The sequence below is a fragment of the Danio aesculapii genome, chromosome 4 (assembly GCF_903798145.1).
Source record: "Danio aesculapii chromosome 4, fDanAes4.1, whole genome shotgun sequence".
In the NCBI taxonomy this organism is placed as follows: domain Eukaryota; kingdom Metazoa; phylum Chordata; class Actinopteri; order Cypriniformes; family Danionidae; genus Danio; species Danio aesculapii.
Window position 1 is genome coordinate 23,597,974 of NC_079438.1, and position 20,925 is coordinate 23,618,898.

At 39.4% G+C, this 20,925-nt stretch overlaps 1 protein-coding gene and 1 long non-coding RNA gene across 2 annotated transcripts; both read right to left on the reverse strand.

Moving 5' to 3' along the window:
* Window positions 1-1,509: 1,509 nt before the first annotated feature.
* LOC130222373 (uncharacterized) lies at window positions 1,510-14,426 on the reverse strand. The gene is made up of 22 exons (XM_056454959.1): window positions 14,337-14,426; window positions 13,850-13,924; window positions 13,595-13,696; window positions 13,435-13,491; window positions 13,275-13,340; window positions 13,123-13,179; window positions 12,659-12,745; window positions 12,466-12,552; window positions 11,929-12,003; window positions 11,624-11,704; window positions 11,457-11,540; window positions 11,241-11,327; window positions 11,005-11,091; window positions 10,733-10,819; window positions 10,073-10,126; window positions 9,857-9,886; window positions 9,720-9,770; window positions 9,334-9,503; window positions 9,123-9,187; window positions 2,203-2,257; window positions 1,950-2,090; window positions 1,510-1,748 (listed from the first exon to the last, which is right to left on the reverse strand). The coding sequence occupies exons 7-18, from the start codon at window positions 12,711-12,713 to the stop codon at window positions 9,400-9,402; spliced, it is 882 nt and encodes a 293-aa protein (XP_056310934.1). The 5' UTR covers window positions 12,714-12,745; window positions 13,123-13,179; window positions 13,275-13,340; window positions 13,435-13,491; window positions 13,595-13,696; window positions 13,850-13,924; window positions 14,337-14,426; the 3' UTR covers window positions 1,510-1,748; window positions 1,950-2,090; window positions 2,203-2,257; window positions 9,123-9,187; window positions 9,334-9,399.
* A 1,258-nt stretch (window positions 14,427-15,684) lies between these two features.
* On the reverse strand, window positions 15,685-20,312 carry LOC130222422 (uncharacterized). Its single transcript, XR_008836456.1, has 3 exons — window positions 20,247-20,312; window positions 19,137-19,390; window positions 15,685-16,233 (listed from the first exon to the last, which is right to left on the reverse strand). It is a non-coding gene; the product is annotated as an uncharacterized LOC130222422 (long non-coding RNA).
* Window positions 20,313-20,925: the final 613 nt, after the last annotated feature.

A 20,925-nucleotide genomic window follows, 5' to 3' on the forward strand; every position in this document is an offset into this window, starting at 1 on the left:
TTTAGAATTCTAAAACGCATGCTAGTTAAGATCACAGGGAGTTTCTGGGATCGCAAGAAATGCAAACGGCTGAAGTATAAGGTAGACTCAATGAGAAGTACACATGTTTGCAAACCTACCTAAAGATACAACCAATAATTCCGATTAGAGCGATAATGTGGAGAATATTGCTCTTGTGTTGAGCCCAATGAACCTTGCATCTAAAATAGAGCTAGCGTGTTCCTTTAGTGATATAGCTTCGACTCACGCTGAAAATGGCGGATGTGAATCAACAAACTGAGGATATGATGACGTGCCTGTCAATCAATATTGGTGGGCGGGGGGACCGCACTCCTACGTAAAGTTGCGATCGGTCTGAAAACCGCTCCAATTGGTCCACCGTTTTTATGTTGTTAAAGAGCCCATATTATGGGTTTTTGAAAATGCCCTTCCATGTAGTGTGTCACACAGCTCTAAGTGAAGTGAAATATCCAGCTAAGGCTTAAATCTGTAAGTGTACAGTGTTTAAAACTATTGATTCATCTATAAAAGAGTCGACTCATAGTGCTTCAAACGAGTCGTCTTGATAATGAGTCATTAGGTGTTTCGTGATGACGCAGCTACGAAACACAAGTAGTTGCAGCGCGCAAACCCGGGAGATTTGAAACCTGCGGCCCCGCCCACTAACAGAACTAAAAGTCTCACACACACACAGACAGACACTGGTCGAATGAAGTCACGCTGTGCAGATGGATATTATTGAGTCTAATTAAAGAGGAAACCTCAGCATTATAGCCCAGCCTTGAGCAGTTCTGAGTGCTTCTGAAAACTATATGCTTTCAAAGAAGACTTCATCAGTTTGTTGAAGGAAGGATCAGTGAAGACTGTCAGAGCATGGATCAGTGCATCATAAATCAGTTTCTACCCCCATTTCACAAGTGTAAGTAAGTGCGATTAAAATTATTGCCTCGTTTACTCTAGCTTGCAAATTATGTATTTAGTTGTGTTTTGTTACTTGTAACCGCGTGTGCTGTATCAGGTTAACTCTTTATATTCTCATATCGCGTGTAAAGCCACGTTGAAAACGCGACACGTGCCGCTTTGTTTACGGATCGTCAGCTGTTTACACGCATACAACGGTCAAGTTTCAAAATATTTCAGCTCAGGCTCGAGGTGAGGTGTCTAAATTGCACCCAGCAAGCTGAACTAGCGCTCTAGGCGTGTGTGTCGTGTCCTCGGGTAGGAGTAATGTGTGTGTGTGTGTGTGTGTGTGTGTGTGTGTCTCCTCGTGTGTGTAAAGCACGGATATTCGCGGATATAACTGAGCGCCGCGCCCTCTCTATTCAGCCGCTCCTCTATGGACGCGCCGGCCCTGTGTACATGTGCTTGTGAAAGATTTTCAAAAACACATTGAATTGTGGATTGCATATAGAGGAGACAATTGAAACAAATGACACACCAAACTGTTATTTTAAAAAGAAAACAAATCGTATCATTCATTATGATGTAAACAGAAATAACTACCATAATATTAAAACTGGACCTCGTTTATCTTGTCATATTTATTCTTCTTGTCCTTCTTGTTCTTTCTCTGTTTCTTGCTTTAGTTTTTCTTCTCTGAGTCTCTTCTGAACTGGAACTGGAAGAGGTGTCATCACAGGATTCGTCTGTCACTGATGACTCTACATCCGTTGATGCGTTCTCAACACTAAATAGGTCAACAGCACTGGATTCTTCACGTCCAACTGATGTACCAGGAATCAGATCATCTGAATGTAAAATCAATACAAATGCAATATCCACATTTCAAGTAAGTTTTTTTGCAATATACTTATTGAAACAGTGCTTAAAATACACGTTAAGAATAAAAACATGAAAACCACTAACAACCAGTCTAATCTCTACAAACTAATATACACAGTGTCTGTATTAACTCATACATTATACAAAACAATATGTTCAGCTTTTACTTTGCTGCTGCATTGAAAGCTCCACTACTGGCTGGCGAAGTTCACTGTTCAAGGCTTCCAGCTTATTAACTTTATTTTGTAACACTTCTGCCTTGTTCTGCCACATCAGTATTTCTTGCTTTATTGGTTTCGTTGTATTCACTGGAAGTAAAACAGGGTGACAGTTATATTTCATCTTTTGTATACAGTGTTAACATTTATATATTTATACTGTATGAAGTTAGCAGTTTAAAGAGGTAACAGATAGGCTTACCTTCACCCTCCACGCTTCCTAGGTTGTGTTTTTTACAGGTGTTGTACTGTGACATCTATAAATATTAAAAATCATTTTAGAAGGTGCATAAACATTTAAGGCCATCGGGCAGTTAGTTAAACAGTGTTGTGCTGAAATGTCCTGAAAACTTGTCAGACCAAGCAGTTATTTACTTTTTGGTTTTATATTTAAGCAAAGTTTTAAGGGAATGTAATCATTTTTATTTTAAATAATAATAATTATATATATATATATCCACACTCACACACACACACACACACACACACACACACACCCAATCTAAAGATACATTATTAAAGCATGCAAAACTACTTGAAGTTTACACACGTTTTCATGATTAAATTGAATTTTTTGCCTATATCTCTTTCTGTACTTGAATGTCCAGTCTGCATCATTCTCATGGTCACTAAAACCCATCTCATCCTCACTTTCATCTGCAGGAGGAGCCAGTTCTGTCCTTTTCTTCTTTCACTTACCATAGAACATGGTGGTGCTCGCTAATACTCTGTTCCCTTATTCATATTCAAAAGTAGTATTGCCATGAAAACTAGATTTTATCCATAATGCAAATGATATTAACACATGACTAATCAACATTATATTACTAGCATTCATGTTGTTATTGTTACAACTTAATAGTTCACAGCTGACCTTGCTAGCTAGCTAACCCATTGCAATATTGCACGTTTCAGTATTGCACAGTGTTGTTATTTGGTAACACACACATTTGATTGATTTAGAAAAAAACTATTTTGATTAAAATAAATTTGAGTTGTGAATATGTCATCATGACTAACTGGAGGTGATGTTTCAGATTTATTTGTGGATCTGACATCATTTGATTCTTTGTTTTTATTGACGTTTACATTTGCATTTAGCAACTACTCACAATAAACACCAGGCTGTCAGAAATCACGCTACAGAACAACACAGCATGTCACGTGACTTAACCAAAGCACATCATTGGCTACACTTAGGTCTTCTCTTTACAACAAAAAAAAAATTAAATAATGTTGTTCTTAAAGAAAGAGTGGCAGGGAAATGAACATAAACATCATGTTGCCACATGTTAACACCAGACAGTAGAGGGTTAAAATAAAATGACTATAAATGAGACTGAGATTATTGTAATTTGTATATTTATTTATTTAATTATTTATTTGTTTGCATTGCCAAAGGTAAGACATTTTTGATGAATAACTTTACTACTCATTTGCAGGAATTGCAAGAAGTCATGTGGACGAATTGGGAAAAGTGTAAGGACAAAGTCTATATTTCTCCATTCCCATGCAAGCCTTTTCAGTTGGGTGAAGTATATTCACAGGCAAGTTTATATTCTCTGTGATCTCTAGTAGCCCGTCCTCTAGTATTCTGCATAGACATTTTTCCCATTCTGTGTTTTTACAGTAATACAACATTGCATTATTTAGATTTTCACAACGTCTCCACATGCGACAAGTGGATATGATGTTAGCTGGCATCTCATATAGTAGTGCAACTCTGTCCAAGATGTCCACAAAACGGCGAAGTGTATGTGTGAGAAGCATGAGGAGATTAAGGAAGAAAAAAGGACAACGAATTGGTGGGATCAACATATGTGTACACATTGATGAAAGCAAGTTTAGTCATAGATGAAAAGTAAGCCATGACCTCAGATTTTTAACTGAAACCATTGTGTGTGTGTGTATATATATATATATATATATATATATATATATATATATATATATATATATATATATATATATATATATATATATATATATATGTTGCTAGGCGATTGCTAAGGTGTTGCTAGGCGGTTGCTAAGGTGTTGCTAGGTGGTTGCTAGGCGGTTGCTAAGGTGTTGCTAGGTGGTTGCTAGGCAGTTGCTAAGATGTTGCTAGGTGGTTGCTAGGCGGTTGCTAAGGTGTTGCTAGGCGGTTGCTAAGGTGTTGCTAGGTGGTTGCTAGGCGGTTGCTAAGGTGTTGCTAGGTGGTTGCTAGGCGGTTGCTAAGGTGTTGCTAGGTGGTTGCTAGGCGGTTGCTAAGGTGTTGCTAGGTGGTTGCTAGGCAGTTGCTAAGATGTTGCTAGGTGGTTGCTAGGCGGTTGCTAAGGTGTTGCTAGGCGGTTGCTAAGGTGTTGCTAGGTGGTTGCTAGGCGGTTGCTAAGGTGTTGCTAGGTGGTTGCTAGGCGGTTGCTAAGGTGTTGCTAGGTGGTTGCTAGGCGGTTGCTAAGGTGTTGCTAGGTGGTTGCTAGGCGGTTGCTAAGGTGTTGCTAGGCGGTTGCTAAGGTGTTGCTAGGCGGTTGCTAAGGTGTTGCTAGGTGGTTGCTAGGCGGTTGCTAAGGTGTTGCTAGGTGGTTGCTAGGCGGTTGCTAAGGTGTTGCTAGGCGGTTGCTAAGGTGTTGCTAGGTGGTTGCTAAGGTGTTGCTATGTGGTTGCTAGGCGGATGCTAAGGTGTTGCTAGGCGGTTGCTAAGGTGTTGCTATGTGGTTGCTAAGGTGTTGCTATGCGGTTGCTAGGCGGTTGCTAGGTGGTTGCTATGCGGTTGCTAAGGTGTTGCTATGTGGTTGCTAGGTGGTTGCTATGCAGTTGCTAAGGTGTTGCTAGGTGGTTGCTAGGCGGTTGCTAAGGTGTTGCTATGTGGTTGCTAGGTAGTTGCTAGGTGGTTGCTAAGGTGTTGCTAGGTGGTTGCTAGGCGGTTGCTAAGGTGTTGCTAGGTGGTTGCTAAGGTGTTGCTAAGGTGTTGCTAGGCAGTTGCTAAGGTGTTGCTAGGTGGTTGCTAGGCGGTTGCTAAGGTGTTGCTAGGCGGTTGCTAAGGTGTTGCTAGGCGGTTGCTAAGGTGTTGCTAGGTGGTTGCTAAGGTGTTGCTAGGTGGTTGCTAAGGTGTTGCTATGTGGTTGCTAGGCGGATGCTAAGGTGTTGCTAGGCGGTTGCTAAGGTGTTGCTATGTGGTTGCTAAGGTGTTGCTAGGCAGTTGCTAAGGTGTTGCTATGTGGTTGCTAAGGTGTTGCTAGGCGGTTGCTAAGGTGTTGCTATGTGGTTGCTAAGGTGTTGCTATGCGGTTGCTAGACGGTTGCTAGGTGGTTGCTATGCGGTTGCTAAGGTGGTTGCTAGGTGGTTGCTAAGGTGTTGCTAGGTGGTTGCTAGGCGATTGCTAAGGTGTTGCTATGTGGTTGCTAGGTGGTTGCTATGCAGTTGCTAAGGTGTTGCTAGGTGGTTGCTAGGCAGTTGCTAAGGTGTTGCTATGTGGTTGCTAGGCGGTTGCTATGCGGTTGCTAAGTGGTTGCTAGGTGGTTGCTAAGGTGTTGCTAAGTGGTTGCTAGGTGGTTGCTAGGTGGTTGCTAAGGTGTTGCTATGTGGTTGCTAGGCGGATGCTAAGGTGTTGCTAGGCGGTTGCTAAGGTGTTGCTATGTGGTTGCTAGGCGGTTGCTAAGGTGTTGCTAGGTGGTTGCTAGGCGGTTGCTAAGGTGTTGCTATGTGGTTGCTAGGCAGTTGCTAGGTGGTTGCTAAGTGGTTGCTAGGTGGTTGCTAAGGTGTTGCTAGGTGGTTGCTAGGTGGTTGCTAGGCGGTTGCTAAGGTGTTGCTATGTGGTTGCTAGGCAGTTGCTAGGTGGTTGCTAAGGTGTTGCTAAGTGGTTGCTAGGTGGTTGCTATGTGGTTGCTAAGGTGTTGCTAGGTGGTTGCTATGCGGTTGCTAAGGTGTTGCTAGGCGGTTGCTAAGGTGTTGCTAGGTGGTTGCTAAGGTGTTGCTATGTGGTTGCTAGGCGGATGCTAAGGTGTTGCTAGGCGGTTGCTAAGGTGTTGCTAGGCGGTTGCTAAGGTGTTGCTATGTGGTTGCTAAGGTGTTGCTATGCGGTTGCTAGGCGGTTGCTAGGTGGTTGCTATGCGGTTGCTAAGGTGTTGCTAGGCGGTTGCTAGGTGGTTGCTAAGGTGTTGCTAGGTGGTTGCTAGGCGGTTGCTAAGGTGTTGCTATGTGGTTGCTAGGCAGTTGCTAGGTGGTTGCTAAGGTGTTGCTAAGTGGTTGCTAGGTGGTTGCTATGTGGTTGCTAAGGTGTTGCTAGGTGGTTGCTAGGTGGTTGCTAGGCGGTTGCTAAGGTGTTGCTATGTGGTTGCTAGGCAGTTGCTAGGTGGTTGCTAAGGTGTTGCTAAGTGGTTGCTAGGTGGTTGCTATGTGGTTGCTAAGGTGTTGCTAGGTGGTTGCTATGCGGTTGCTAAGGTGTTGCTAGGCGGTTGCTAAGGTGTTGCTAGGTGGTTGCTAAGGTGTTGCTATGTGGTTGCTAGGCGGATGCTAAGGTGTTGCTAGGCGGTTGCTAAGGTGTTGCTAGGCGGTTGCTAAGGTGTTGCTATGTGGTTGCTAAGGTGTTGCTATGCGGTTGCTAGGCGGTTGCTAGGTGGTTGCTATGCGGTTGCTAAGGTGTTGCTAGGCGGTTGCTAAGGTGTTGCTATGTGGTTGCTAGGTGGTTGCTATGCAGTTGCTAAGGTGTTGCTAGGTGGTTGCTAGGCGGTTGCTAAGGTGTTGCTATGTGGTTGCTAGGTAGTTGCTAGGTGGTTGCTAAGGTGTTGCTAGGCGGTTGCTAAGGTGTTGCTATGTGGTTGCTAGGCGGTTGCTAGGTGGTTGCTAGGTGGTTGCTAAGGTGTTGCTAAGTGGTTGCTAGGTGGTTGCTATGCAGTTGCTAAGGTGTTGCTAGGTGGTTGCTAGGCAGTTGCTAAGGTGTTGCTATGTGGTTGCTAGGCGGTTGCTATGCGGTTGCTAGGTGGTTGCTAAGGTGTTGCTAAGTGGTTGCTAGGTGGTTGCTAAGGTGTTGCTATGTGGTTGCTAGGCGGATGCTAAGGTGTTGCTAGGCGGTTGCTAAGGTGTTGCTATGTGGTTGCTAGGCGGTTGCTAAGGTGTTGCTATGTGGTTGCTAGGTGGTTGCTATGCAGTTGCTAAGGTGTTGCTAGGTGGTTGCTAGGCGGTTGCTAAGGTGTTGCTATGTGGTTGCTAGGCAGTTGCTAGGTGGTTGCTAAGGTGTTGCTAAGTGGTTGCTAGGTGGTTGCTATGTGGTTGCTAAGGTGTTGCTAGGTGGTTGCTATGCGGTTGCTAAGGTGTTGCTAGGCGGTTGCTAAGGTGTTGCTAGGTGGTTGCTAAGGTGTTGCTATGTGGTTGCTAGGCGGATGCTAAGGTGTTGCTAGGCGGTTGCTAAGGTGTTGCTAGGCGGTTGCTAAGGTGTTGCTATGTGGTTGCTAAGGTGTTGCTATGCGGTTGCTAGGCGGTTGCTAGGTGGTTGCTATGCGGTTGCTAAGGTGTTGCTAGGCGGTTGCTAAGGTGTTGCTATGTGGTTGCTAGGTGGTTGCTATGCAGTTGCTAAGGTGTTGCTATGTGGTTGCTAGGCGGTTGCTAAGGTGTTGCTATGTGGTTGCTAGGTAGTTGCTAGGTGGTTGCTAAGGTGTTGCTAGGCGGTTGCTAAGGTGTTGCTATGTGGTTGCTAGGCGGTTGCTATGCGGTTGCTAGGTGGTTGCTAGGTGGTTGCTAAGGTGTTGCTAAGTGGTTGCTAGGCAGTTGCTAAGGTGTTGCTATGTGGTTGTTAGGTGGTTGCTAAGGTGGTTGCTAAGGTGTTGCTAGGCGATTGCTAAGGTGTTGCTATGTGGTTGCTAAGGTGTTGCTAGGTGGTTGCTATGCGGTTGCTAAGGTGTTGCTAGGTGGTTGCTAGGCGGTTGCTAGGCGGTTGCTAAGGTGTTGCTAAGTGGTTGCTAGGTGGTTGCTATGCGGTTGCTAAGGTGGTTGCTAGGCGGTTGCTAAGGTGTTGCTATGTGGTTGTTAGACGGTTGTTAAGGTGTTGCTATGTGGTTGCTAAGGTGTTGCTATGTGGTTGCTAAGGTATTGCTAGGCGGTTGCTAAGGTGTTGCTAGGTGATTGCTAGGCGGTTGCTAAGGTGTTGCTATGTGGTTGCTAGGTGGTTGCTATGCAGTTGCTAAGGTGTTGCTAGGTGGTTGCTAGGCGGTTGCTAAGGTGTTGCTATGTGGTTGCTAGGCAGTTGCTAGGTGGTTGCTAAGGTGTTGCTAAGTGGTTGCTAGGTGGTTGCTATGTGGTTGCTAAGGTGTTGCTAAGTGGTTGCTATGCGGTTGCTAAGGTGTTGCTAGGCGGGTGCTAAGGTGTTGCTAGGTGGTTGCTAAGGTGTTGCTATGTGGTTGCTAGGCGGATGCTAAGGTGTTGCTAGGCGGTTGCTAAGGTGTTGCTAGGCGGTTGCTAAGGTGTTGCTATGTGGTTGCTAAGGTGTTGCTATGCGGTTGCTATGCGGTTGCTAAGGTGTTGCTATGTGGTTGCTAAGGTGTTGCTATGTGGTTGCTAAGGTGTTGCTAGGTGGTTGCGAAGGTGTTGCCAGGTGGTTGCTAGGCAGTTGCTAAGGTGTTGCTATGTGGTTGCTAAGGTGTTGCTATGTGGTTGCTAGGTGGTTGCTATGCAGTTGCTAAGGTGTTGCTAGGTGGTTGCTAGGCGGTTGCTAAGGTGTTGCTATGTGGTTGCTAGGTAGTTGCTAGGTGGTTGCTAAGGTGTTGCTAGGCGGTTGCTAAGGTGTTGCTATGTGGTTGCTAGGCGGTTGCTATGCGGTTGCTAGGTGGTTGCTAGGCGGTTGCTAAGGTGTTGCTAAGTGGTTGCTAGGTGGTTGCTATGTGGTTGCTAAGGTGTTGCTAGGTGGTTGCTAGGCGGTTGCTAAGGTGTTGCTAGGTGGTTGCTAAGGTGTTGCTAAGTGGTTGCGAAGGTGTTGCTAGGTGGTTGCTAGGTGGTTGCTAAGGTGTTGCTAGGTGTGTAAACATACAATGTGTAAGAGCTTAAATGTATTGGCTGGATTTACTGTTGGGAGAAATGCGTTATCCCAAAACAGTATGCAGCAATACACAGAGCAAAAAACAAAAAACAAAACTAAACAAAAAAAACCTACTTGTTTAAGAGTTTGTTCACACAGTCTCTCACTGAACATCCTCCAACCCTGAACAGCTGCTGTATCTAAAATGTAATAATACCATTATACAAATAAAATGATTAAAACACAACTGCTACCTCTCAATAGACAGAAACAAACCAAATAACTGAAAATAAGAGAAAGACAGGCTATACTGACATAAACATTTATTGTCGCATTTAGAACTTACGTAGAGCCACTTTGTCTCATCATTTAATGATTCTTCAAACAACTGAAGTTCTACTTCTGACTCTATTTATTTCATTGATGAAGATGACTTTCCAGGGTCAACAATGGCAGTTAATCTTTTGATGTCATCTTTCAGCTCATAAATTAATCCAAAAAGTTTCCTTTGGAATTCTGAAAGAGATTAATAGAAACTACACAGTATAGTTAGCCTGAACATAAGATCAATAGAAGCAATCTACATAATTCAAAGAACCCAAGCAAAAACAATGGTATGAAATGACAGCAAACTAAAACTGACAACAAAAACATGAAACAAATATTTGTTTAAAAACACAATTTCTGCTTTTATACAATTTGTCAGAATTCACTGAAAAAATGGTTTCTTACTTTCAGTTGAGAGGGGGTATGCACTTTTTGAGGCTCTGGTGCCACTGTCGCCTGTTTCACATTTAACAAAATTTAATATGTAAATTCTATTCTGGAGAGGACAACCCAATTGCTGTAACAAATATTAATTAACATACCATCACTTCTGTGTGCTCTCCCAAGTGGACCTGTAAAAAAATGAAAAATGTAATAAATTCTTTTACAGGTGGGATCAACAACTCAGCATTGTATAACTAAGCAATGATAGACGCGGTATTTGTAACTGTGGGAATTAAGTTTGCCTGAAAATTAAGTATTCATTCCTTTTTTAGCCCTAAAGCTTATAAATAAGATCCACTTGAAAGTTTACTTACCCTGAGGTGTCTCACGGGAATGGGACAAACTGTCTTCAGTTACAGGAGACAAAACTAGACATTACAAAATAGAGAAAACCATCATGTAAAATTTAAGGTACAAAAGAACACCATAATGAGCAACAAACACAAAAACTTTATGCAAAAAAAAAAAAAAAATAAAAATAATAATAAAAACCATGCAAACAAAAATGCATGCCTCTTTCAGTTCTGCCAATTGGCCTGGAGAAAGACTCCTGAATTCTCCGTCTAACTAGGTGAGTAGACGACCCATAAAGACAAATCAAATCAATAAATGTAATTAGATTATGCAAAATTCACCACAAAAAAAAGTTCACATGAGTGTAATGTAAAAGCTGAACAGAAAACTATGTAAATATGTTCCACATCCCAATAAAGGATAATACTTAAATCACATACTCTTAGGTCAGAACAAACTATAAGCCAAGAAACAGTTTAGTTATTAATAGTGTAGTTATTATTAGATCATCAGTGGAAAACATAATAAAATTATATCAGTCCAGTGTATTGAAAGGAATTCTAAGAAAAAAAAATGCAAAGATATCAATTATAATAAGATTAAAAAAAACAAATTAACATGACAAATTCTTTACATTTTGACTAGAGACACTTAAAGGAAAAACAGTTTCTCAATATTACCTCGAGTGTGTGAAGCTGAGGCCACATGTGAGACCTCATGTTGTCTCCTCTCTGATACGTGTAGTTTATCATAGATGGCTTCATCATCTGCATTAAAACAAGCAACACACAAACACATATACATGCATACATACATGTAAGTACATATTACACATGTCCATTATTATTATTAATAATAATAATAAGAATAATAATAAGAAGAAGATTAATAAACATGACCAATTCTTTACATTCTGGATATACTTAATGGAAAAACAGTTTCTCAATATTACCTCGAGTGTGTGAAGCTGAGGCTACTTGTGAGACCTCATGTTGTCTCCTCTCTGATACTTGTAGTTTATCATAGAGGGTTTCGTCGTCTGCATTAAAACAAATAACAAACACATAAATACACATACATGCAAGTACATATTACACGTGTACATTATTAATAGAAGAAGATTAATAAACATGACGATTTCTTTACATTCTGGATATACTTAATGGAAAAACTGTTTCTCAATATTACCTCGAGTGTGTGAAGCTGAGGCTACTTGTGAGACTTTATGTTGTCTCCTCTGTGATACGTGCGGCTTATCATTGAGGGTTTCGTCTTCTGCATAAAAACCAAACATACACACAAATAAATAAATATATATATATGAACAATAAATATATATAAACATGATACTAATTCTTTACATTCTGCAGATACTTAATAAATAAAACAGTTTCTCATTATTACCTCGAGTCTGTGAGACTGAAGCCACATGTGAGACCCCATGTCTCCTCTCTGATACTTGCCGTTTTCCATAGTGTGTTACGTCATCTGCATAAAACGTGTATGTATTCAATATAAACAAAGTATGAAAAGAATTTTTGGAATTATTAATAAAAATATATAGTACACACGTCTCCAAGTTCGGCTGGTGATACCCGGTGATTTATCAATCATACCACCTTCATCAAAATGTTCACGAATGCGAGTGTCACCTGTGAAAGACCAAATCTTAAATGTTTCTTTGTTTTCCTAATGTTTTTTTTGTTTATTTTTTTTTTAGTAATGGCAACAGTTACATGAATTAAAATGGGTTACTATCCAATTATTTTTTTTTTGCATAGCCCAGTAGATTGTAAGTGCTGACCAAATTTGTATTCTTGTATAATGTTGCTCAATTGTCCTTAATCGTTGATGACTTTTAAGAAACTGCACTTACTTCTATTCAAAGCTGAGGCAATTGGTGATGAACCATGTTGCCTTCTCTCCGATCCGGTTACGTATGTTAGCTCACCTGCAAAAAAAAAAAAAAAAAAAAAGAAATTTAGTCTGAAATCCATAAAAAAAAAAAAAATTCACAACTTTATAAAATTCTTACCAAATAAGTCAAACCCCACAAGATTGATTAATTATTATTAATTAAGCTCCAATTGTTAAATAGAAACTAACAACATAGGCTAAACACTAAGCAATTTAAAGCCAAGAAATTGTTTTTTAACAACCTGTAAATGTACTTTGCACAATGTTGCATTCCAAGAATAGACTGTAGTTCGACTGCATTTGTGTCTACATTAATCAAGCCTGTTATCACCAATTGTAACATGCCAATTTATTGAAATGCCTTAAAAAGTGTGCATGTTTTAATTTTTATAATATAACAATAATATCATTATATAATAGAGGCATCCCTTTGACCATCACTAACAATTTCTGTAAATAACACAACAATTGTTCATCTCCTTAACAAGGCACTTACGTCTTAATGCATGTCGAAGGCTGTGAGACACATCTGGGGTTCTCGGTTGTAGGTGTTCACCCCTGAAGGTTTGTTGCTGTAACTCCACTGTGAAATAAAAAAAAATGCAAGTACTGTAAATTTAAAATAGTTTCTAAATAATTTAAATTTCATATAGTAGGTCAATCAGATCGAAAAAGGGGAGGGGGCATACCTCTGGGTGTACCTGTCAGTAGCGCATGTGATGTGGTTGTTTGCGTTTGTCTCATTCGTATAGTGAACGGGCTTAAAGTAGTTTGTCCTATAAAAAAAGATACATGAGAGTATGTATCATTATTTTTTTTTACTTTTATCAGATCGGCCATTCTATAATATGAAATCAAGTAACAAAAGCATGATGCAAGCACGATATTGCTTAAAATCAAACCTAAAATACAATGTTCCATTTGCAACATGTTAGCCTATTGAATTAATAGTTTAAGTGTTTAAACATGCCATAAAACATCATCTCTAAAACCTATTGATGAATAATGTACCATTTTCAAGTTCAATTTTTGTTGCATACCCGTTCTGTCATCCTGATTACTTGGCTGGCTTGCAGCCGCATAGTTTCATGCAGTTGTGTTGTACCGTTATTAAAATTTGGAAATTGTGAAAATTATTTTCAATGTCACCTACTTTGCTGTGGTGAATGTGGGGATGTTGGTAGCTGTGTAGGGGTTATTTGAATATCCACTGCATAAAGTACAAAGAAACGATTAGACTTCAGTAAGATTCGTTAATAACAGCATGATTAGTTTTTTGTAATCATCTAAATGTGAAAAACTCACAATTTAACTGTGTATTAAATAGTTCAGGTGTTGGGCAGATCGCATCTAAGTGTTGTGGACAGCGAACTGGACATCACAAAAAACATCAAATTTTAAAACATGAAAAATTTGTGCACCGTTTATTCCACATCTACACAAGTAATCCCAGTTAACTACCTACCTTCTGTTGCTGAGCTTATTGGGGAAAAGCCTCCATGTTGACTTTCTTCAACCTCAGCTGTACATATGGAGTAACATTTTAACCATTTAAATTGCCACCAAAAGCAGAAACAGAAAGGCACTTTAATTGAAAAGGTATACTTAGGAATTGAGCAGTTTACCCGTCTTGGCCTGTAGATCATAAAATTTTGTCGGAGGATCCGGGAAAGACACATTAGATCTATTTGGTGGTTTGGGTTGAGTTTGAGGACGTGGTACTTTTTCTTCGTTAAAAAAACAAAACAAAAAAAAACTGAGTTAATAACAGTAATTAACAGGAACGATCAAATACACTGAAAAGTGGAAAAATACAGATGAATTACTAAGAATAAGTCATAGAATCACAATAGCGCAACTTGCAAAAGTAGGGAACTTACGTTTCTTGGGTGGCAAATCACTCTGGCTGAGATGTGCAGACTCAATATCAGTTAAATCACTGTCATTATCAAAGTCTACAAATAACACAAAATTGAAATTAATGACAATTTTAATTTTAGATGTCAGACATGAATTATTGCAAAAATAAATCTTATTGGAAGTGACTTTAAAGCACAAAATCACCTCTGTCCATCATCTACAAAAAAAAAAAAAAAAAAAACACCATGAAGTTTAACATACTAAGACATTTCTTAACATGAAAGAGCGTAAACCCAATTGGTTATTTCTTTGCATCACACATGCAGTTAATTGTACATGCAAGTATGTTAGTTGCTGTGTGGTTTTAGTTGTTGCTATGAATTACACCCAAGTCAAAGCAAGCAAAGCACAAATTTAGAAGCACCCAGCGGATTGAATGTTTACACAAGTTACTTTCGGAATGGTTTCCCAAAAATCACACTTAATAATATTTGTTTACAATTGTACCTATTGTGGTTGGTGTAGCTGAGGGAATATTGCAAATCCCTGTTAGTAAGGGAGACACACGGCCTTTCTGTAGACACTTTCTCGGTTTCTCAGAATTACACTTCTTCCCATTTTCAAGTCACGACTGACAAACATAATGTTGAACAGCTTCGAGTTGCATGGCTTTTCAAACACACCATCACAGTCAGTTTCTCGGAGCATATCAATCCTTAGTGTTCCATCACTTCTTTACTCTCTGATATACCCCACCGCATTATCCATGAGAAGCACACAGTTGTCTGGCATCTTTGATGTGATCTTTGTTTTTCTTTGTAATTGTCTTGCATGCATTTCAGTAGACTGTCTTTTTGTGACTTGCACCAGTGGTTGTTTTCCACTTCTCACAAGTTTTTTTATAACCTGCAGGTGGTTCTCAAATGGACAACAAGATATGTGGTTCAAGGAGCTACAAAAGTTAGCTGCGTCATCAGCCAAGTGTTTGATGGAATGAATGTTGTATGTTGGGAAGGTGGGTCCATAGAAATCCACTGATGTATCTACAAAGTGCTCCAAAATGTCACGAGCATATCCTAGATAACATTCTCTCTTCCCATCTGTGTCTTCCAAAAGAATGTTCATGCCAACACTTAGACAAAGAAAGTGATGGTACTGGTCAGTAGCTCAGTAGCTTTCCACCTGTCTAAGTCTACCATGCCTCTTGGCTGCCTTGAAAACTCAGCGGGCAAAGCACCCTTCAAATGACTAATGTTCATTTCTAATTTCTCTCTCTGAGTCTTACTCAGTCGACAGATCTGAGGCCCACGCCACAAGTATGTAAGAAGTCTTTTTGTAGCTCCAAGGCAAACTAGGTGCATGTAGTCAAGTGGAAACTGTTTGACACATAAAATACCAGCTCTTACCAGAGGTGATACTTGCTTTTGATGGTCAGGGTATCCAGCTTGGTTGAACACCTCATCTTCTCTTTGTTCTGAAGGACCCTTTGTCAAATACACTGCCCTCCCCTCCACCATTTGTGCTACTGCAATGCACCGCTCACATCCGTGCAAACTATTATGACTTTTAATGCACTTTAGAAAGGACCTGGCTTGTGCATCACAGATAATCGCCTTGACTGTCACTGTATGAAGCAAATCCTGAGAAGAAATGCCATTTGAGTATTTGCTGCAATTCCACCAAAAAATCTTGAAGAAATTCCTCAACCGAGTCAGGTTTACTGGACCCATAAAACATTGCAACAATAAATGGCTGACTGTTTGGGATTTGGCCAAGAATGGGCCAAAAACACATTTTACTTGATTTAAACAATAAGACTCCATCTACGTTAAAACAAAGTTCCACTTGCATTGGCTGTGTCTCATTTGAGAAGTGTTCAAGTAGGTAACGCTCAATACCATAATAAATGTACTGTCCTTTACATTTATTTTGAACTGGCACTCCTTGTGGTGTTTCAAGAAGACTTCTAGCGTCTTTGGGAAGTCTGTGACCATGACGTCTGAGTACATGAAGAAGTTCGTTAACTGCTTTGTGTGTCTGGTTTGTGGATGTAGCCCATCTTGCCAAGTCCTTGTGGAGAGATGCTGTTTCTAGTGAAGAATGAAGGGTCTCATCCAGATGATCAGACTCAGTTTCAGTAGAATCAGTGCAGCAATAGTGATCTTCGGTAGTGCATTCTTCTTCACTGCCAACAGCCATTGCTGCTGTGCTAAAAGAAGAACTGCAACCCTCCATAAGTTGTAAATCATCATTTGTTGAATCCTTGGCAACAGCAATGCTCTCCCCTGCCAAGACTGGCTCCGCTGACCCATCGGACTCAGAGCTGCTATCTTCAGCCAAGGCATCAACTCTTGATCTTCGTCGTCTCCACTTCCTTTGATACTCAGAGGACATTTTAACAAATCTAAAAGTACAAAATACTTTTAACATTTACGTAAACTTTGACATTAAGCATAATTTGCAGACTACAGTACATTGTTTAGGAGATTCACGACTTAATTATTAATAAAACAAACAAACAAAATTAAATATAAAAAAATAAAGCAAAGCTCAAATTTTACATTAAATTTATTTTACAACTGCTACAAAATGCATTAACTGATGAAGTTAAGTATTATATCATAAGAAGAATATAAAAACGCACAAAATATGTTTTTGGTGCTTTATAAATAGTATCATTTTCACATTACACTGGTTTAAATGTTAAATAGTGGTTTACATTCTATATATGGGCAAGTATGGACAAATAAATAAAATCAGAGGAAATTTTATAAACAAAAATTTGTAACAATGCGTTTTTGCAAAAAAAACAAAAAAAAAAACCGCTTGACATAAGCAAATTTTTGGATTCATGAATTTTTTATTTATCAAAAGATATTTCTGAGGCAGTGAACATGCATATGCCCACTTAATACTATAAAAAGCTCCATTTGGAAATGGTGAAAGGATTAGCAGTAACAAAATAAAAATAAAAACTTTAAGACCTGATTTTTGTATTGAATTTTTGAAAAGTAAAACAATTGTGGATTCAGGTCAAAGAAGTTTTTTGTGGATAAAGCAAAAGGCTAACTTGTAGCCAAACAGCTAATTTTTGCCCAACCAAAATGGTAAAACTCCAAATTTGCCGATAATAATTTGCACATACTTTCTTTACAGATAAATCTAAGTTGTATAAAACTCAAGCACAATAATACTGAAACTGTACTTGCGCGATAACAAACAACAACAGAATTAGCAACGGCAGTGGCAACTTTGCGTCCTTATTCTCTCCGGTCTACTCGTGGTTGTGAAAGAAGCGTGTGCTATCTGTGCTTTTTGCCGAACAGGTAAACCAAAAGGTAGACTTCCGCCCCCTAGTGTTCTGGAGTGAAATATGCTGGTGCTCTCGCAAGATCACGGTGAGATAAGATCTTGACAACACAGTTTCAACCCAGACTTATAGTGATGGCCTGAGAAATTTAGATTTTATACATGCATAAATAATAATATAAACATTAATAATAATAATAATAATAATAATAATTGTTATCATTATTGTAGAAATAAAGTTCAGGATTATTACTGTAATTTGGTGGCTTATTCAACATGTAGGGCATATCCATGTTTAAGTACAATCTTTTTGTTTCATATTACTTAATGATTTTTTCAAGGGCCCTAATGGACAACAAGCGAACGTGTAAAGGACGTCATTTGTGGACCTAATTATGACGGGGTATATATTAAACTGTATGTACATAAAATTGTAAATATACGCCACCCCAATAGAATATAGACAGGTAAAAATGCATACAAATGTATATCAATGCATTTTAGGACATGTTGTGCATTCGTGCCTTCCACTTGCAACCAATTTTGGCCGTGGAGTGCACGTCGCAATCGGACAAACCACACACCATTTATGTGGTCCAAGTGCGACCTCTTTTGGTTGTGGAGAGCACATGACGGTCCGACCAATGTTTGCTGGGCACCTTCACCCGCCCACCCTTCACTATGCACGCAGCTTCACTCCCCAAACCCCATCCTCCCCGGTCTTCACTTCACGCACACCCACAGATAAAATCTCCCGGATTTTATGATCCGAATGTTGGCAGGTATGATGCACATATCGGTACACCCCTAAGAACATATGGATACATTCCATTTAGCGTATTAAGGCAAAATTCATACTTCCAGAAGCACAAACATGCTGCATAACACAGAATGAACTTCATGTGTTCTTACACGTCAAAATAACATGCATGAGCTTCTATTTACCACAACTGATGTGTAAGTTGATGAATGTTTACATGTAAATAATTGCATAGATTCAATCTTTTACATAAAGAAATAGTATCTTATTAAAACGTGGACAAAGTCACACAGATGAAATGTACTGTAGCAAAATCATCTGGATTATCCTTTTAACAATTTAACATCATGACAATTTTTATAAAAGTTTTCATTTTTGCCGAGAGGGTTTGTGAAATCGCAGAAAAATGCCTGAAATCACAGGCAAATCGGTGCTCGTTCACAATTAACAATCACACAATGTGAACTATCGAAGACGCGATCTGAGAGAATCTCCAATGGGTCGCCGATGCCCATAGGATAAATGGCGTGCTAAATATCTGGAGCTGTTGGCAATTCAAATCATGCCATGTGAAATGAGTTTAGACTGGAAATAACATCGGAGATTATCTAAGGCCAATAAGAGAGCAGCATTCACTAGCATGTGAACCTGCAGGCCAGAGGGAGGTTGGGGGAGAAGTTAAGCAGTCATTTTCAGTTTATTTAGACCCAAGAAAAACTAGTGAAAATTTGGCATGAGCCCTCGTGTCTGTTTGACGTGTCGTGAGCAATATCACAACCTGTTTAAAAAAGAAAGTTGAGGAGAAATTGCTAATTCCCTTCAAACCCAGGTGAGCAAATATGTACATTTTCTACCCCATTAAAAGCTTCTCTCATTTTGTAGTTAATGAAAAAAGATATACTACGTGTTTTTGGTTGCGAGACAAAGTTTGGACGAAGTTGTCGCCGATTCTTCCTATTGTAAAGTCATGCAATGTGAAACCCCTTGTCGCCGATCCATCTTGCAGTGTAAACAAAGCAGCAACAAAAGCTAGTCCAGATAGTCGTGCAGTGTGAAAACATCTGTGACACGACTACTTTGAAAATCATGCAGTCTGAACTCAGCATTAGTTGAGCAAAAATTACAGAAAAACTGGACAGGGTTGACTAAATATGATATAAGCAAAAAAGTACTTTTGACTCAGGACTATATGAAAAAATAGTTGATTTAAATCTTATATCTGCTTAGGTATTGCTTACCAGAGCAGGATATGTTTTCTGAACCATATCTTCCCTCACGCCAGGTAGGTCTGTAGACCTGGCTTGTAGAAGGGATTTGTTCTTCTGCTGGTGAAGTGGTTGGAGGAAGAACAGCTCTATTACTATTTGGCATAAAAGGTAGCGCTGGGATGACAGGAACAGGTGGTTCGTTTATGATTTTGGTTGGACCCCTGGGTCTCTTGTTATGATGGCCTTCCTCCTCACTTTCATCATCTGAGTCGCCAAAGAAATGACTACAAATAAGTTAGAAAATTAAAAATAAATTAGCATCAAACACATGATCTTAATTTGCAGATCCTGTTATTAATTACATACACTGCCCAAAGAAAGTCAATGATGCTGGTATACACCATATGAGAACAACTCACAATAGAATAGCTGAAAAATAATATGTCATTTCATAACATTTAAATATATGAGACATATGAGAAGTGGTCTTGGCCTAAATAGCCAATTAAATAGTTATATAGACATTTTGTTCTGCTGTAAATTTTAACATGGGAAGTCTATGGGGCTGACTTCCTTTAGGATTCAGTCTCTAGCGGCCAGTTGATGACTTGCACTTACATTTCACGCCACTTAGACAGAGACGATCCAAATGCAAGTATTTAATGAACTGATGAAAGAATGTAACAAAGAATACCACTGGATGTTCTGGATACACGAATGATCAAAAATAAAAGAGAGCCACAGGTCACAACCAAAACATCAACGGACAACGAAAGAGACTGGGGAACAACAGACAGGAACAAGGACAATCCACGGACTGATAACCAGAACATACCACAGGCGGAATATATAGTCAGCCAAATAAGGTTCAGCTGAAGAATGATTAAGTCAGCTGATGACATCAGCTGATTCTATAGCACGCTGTCAACACAAGAAGGTAAACAAACACACACCCTCGCACACGACAACACACATGGCATGACACATGTCATATAGGAGGAACACACAGATCCATAAACCGTGACATTACATGCTGGTTTCAAGAGTTAAACCAGAAGGTTGCCGCTTAGGTTTTATCTGTGTAAGTTTATCAAATCATAACACAATTAGACAAAATTTTGAGGTCAAAAAGTTACTTACATTGGCTTTGGCCACCTTTTTGATCAATTCTTCACCTCTTCCTCTTCAGACTGTAGAGGAATCAGATCAGAGATTTCTTTAAGAGTCTTTGAGCCTCAAAGTGGTCACCTAAATGAAATGTTAATATTAACGTTAAAATGTTTCATATTAAACAAGTAAAAAAAACATAATTATAGACAATAGAACAGTATGAAACTGATTAAAATAGTTTATATTTTTTGGTATTTGCTTACAACAGCCATTTTGATTATATACCAAAAACATACTACATGATTTTATGACTCTGACATCATACGTTTTCCAGTCAGATAGACAACTCCATCACTTAACCACATTTGTGGCACCACTGCTACAGTTTTGTTGATCAGGAAATCGATTAAGTAGAACATCCTTAATTAAAAAAGATTGAAACAAACAGCAAAATATAACTTTTTTGTTAGTATTATTATATAATACATTATATGGTCATTGTTAATCTATTGCTGTGGTATTTACAGATGTTGCAGAAATTTCTCAGATTTTCATGAGAAACGTGTAGAAATACAAATAGTGTGCACAATTATGAGACCCAATACTTACTGATTATTAGTTTAGGGTAAGTCTGTCTACCTTGGGTTATTTTGCCAAGTCTATAATATTTTGCGATATCAGATTTGAGTATAAAAAAAACTGGTCAGAT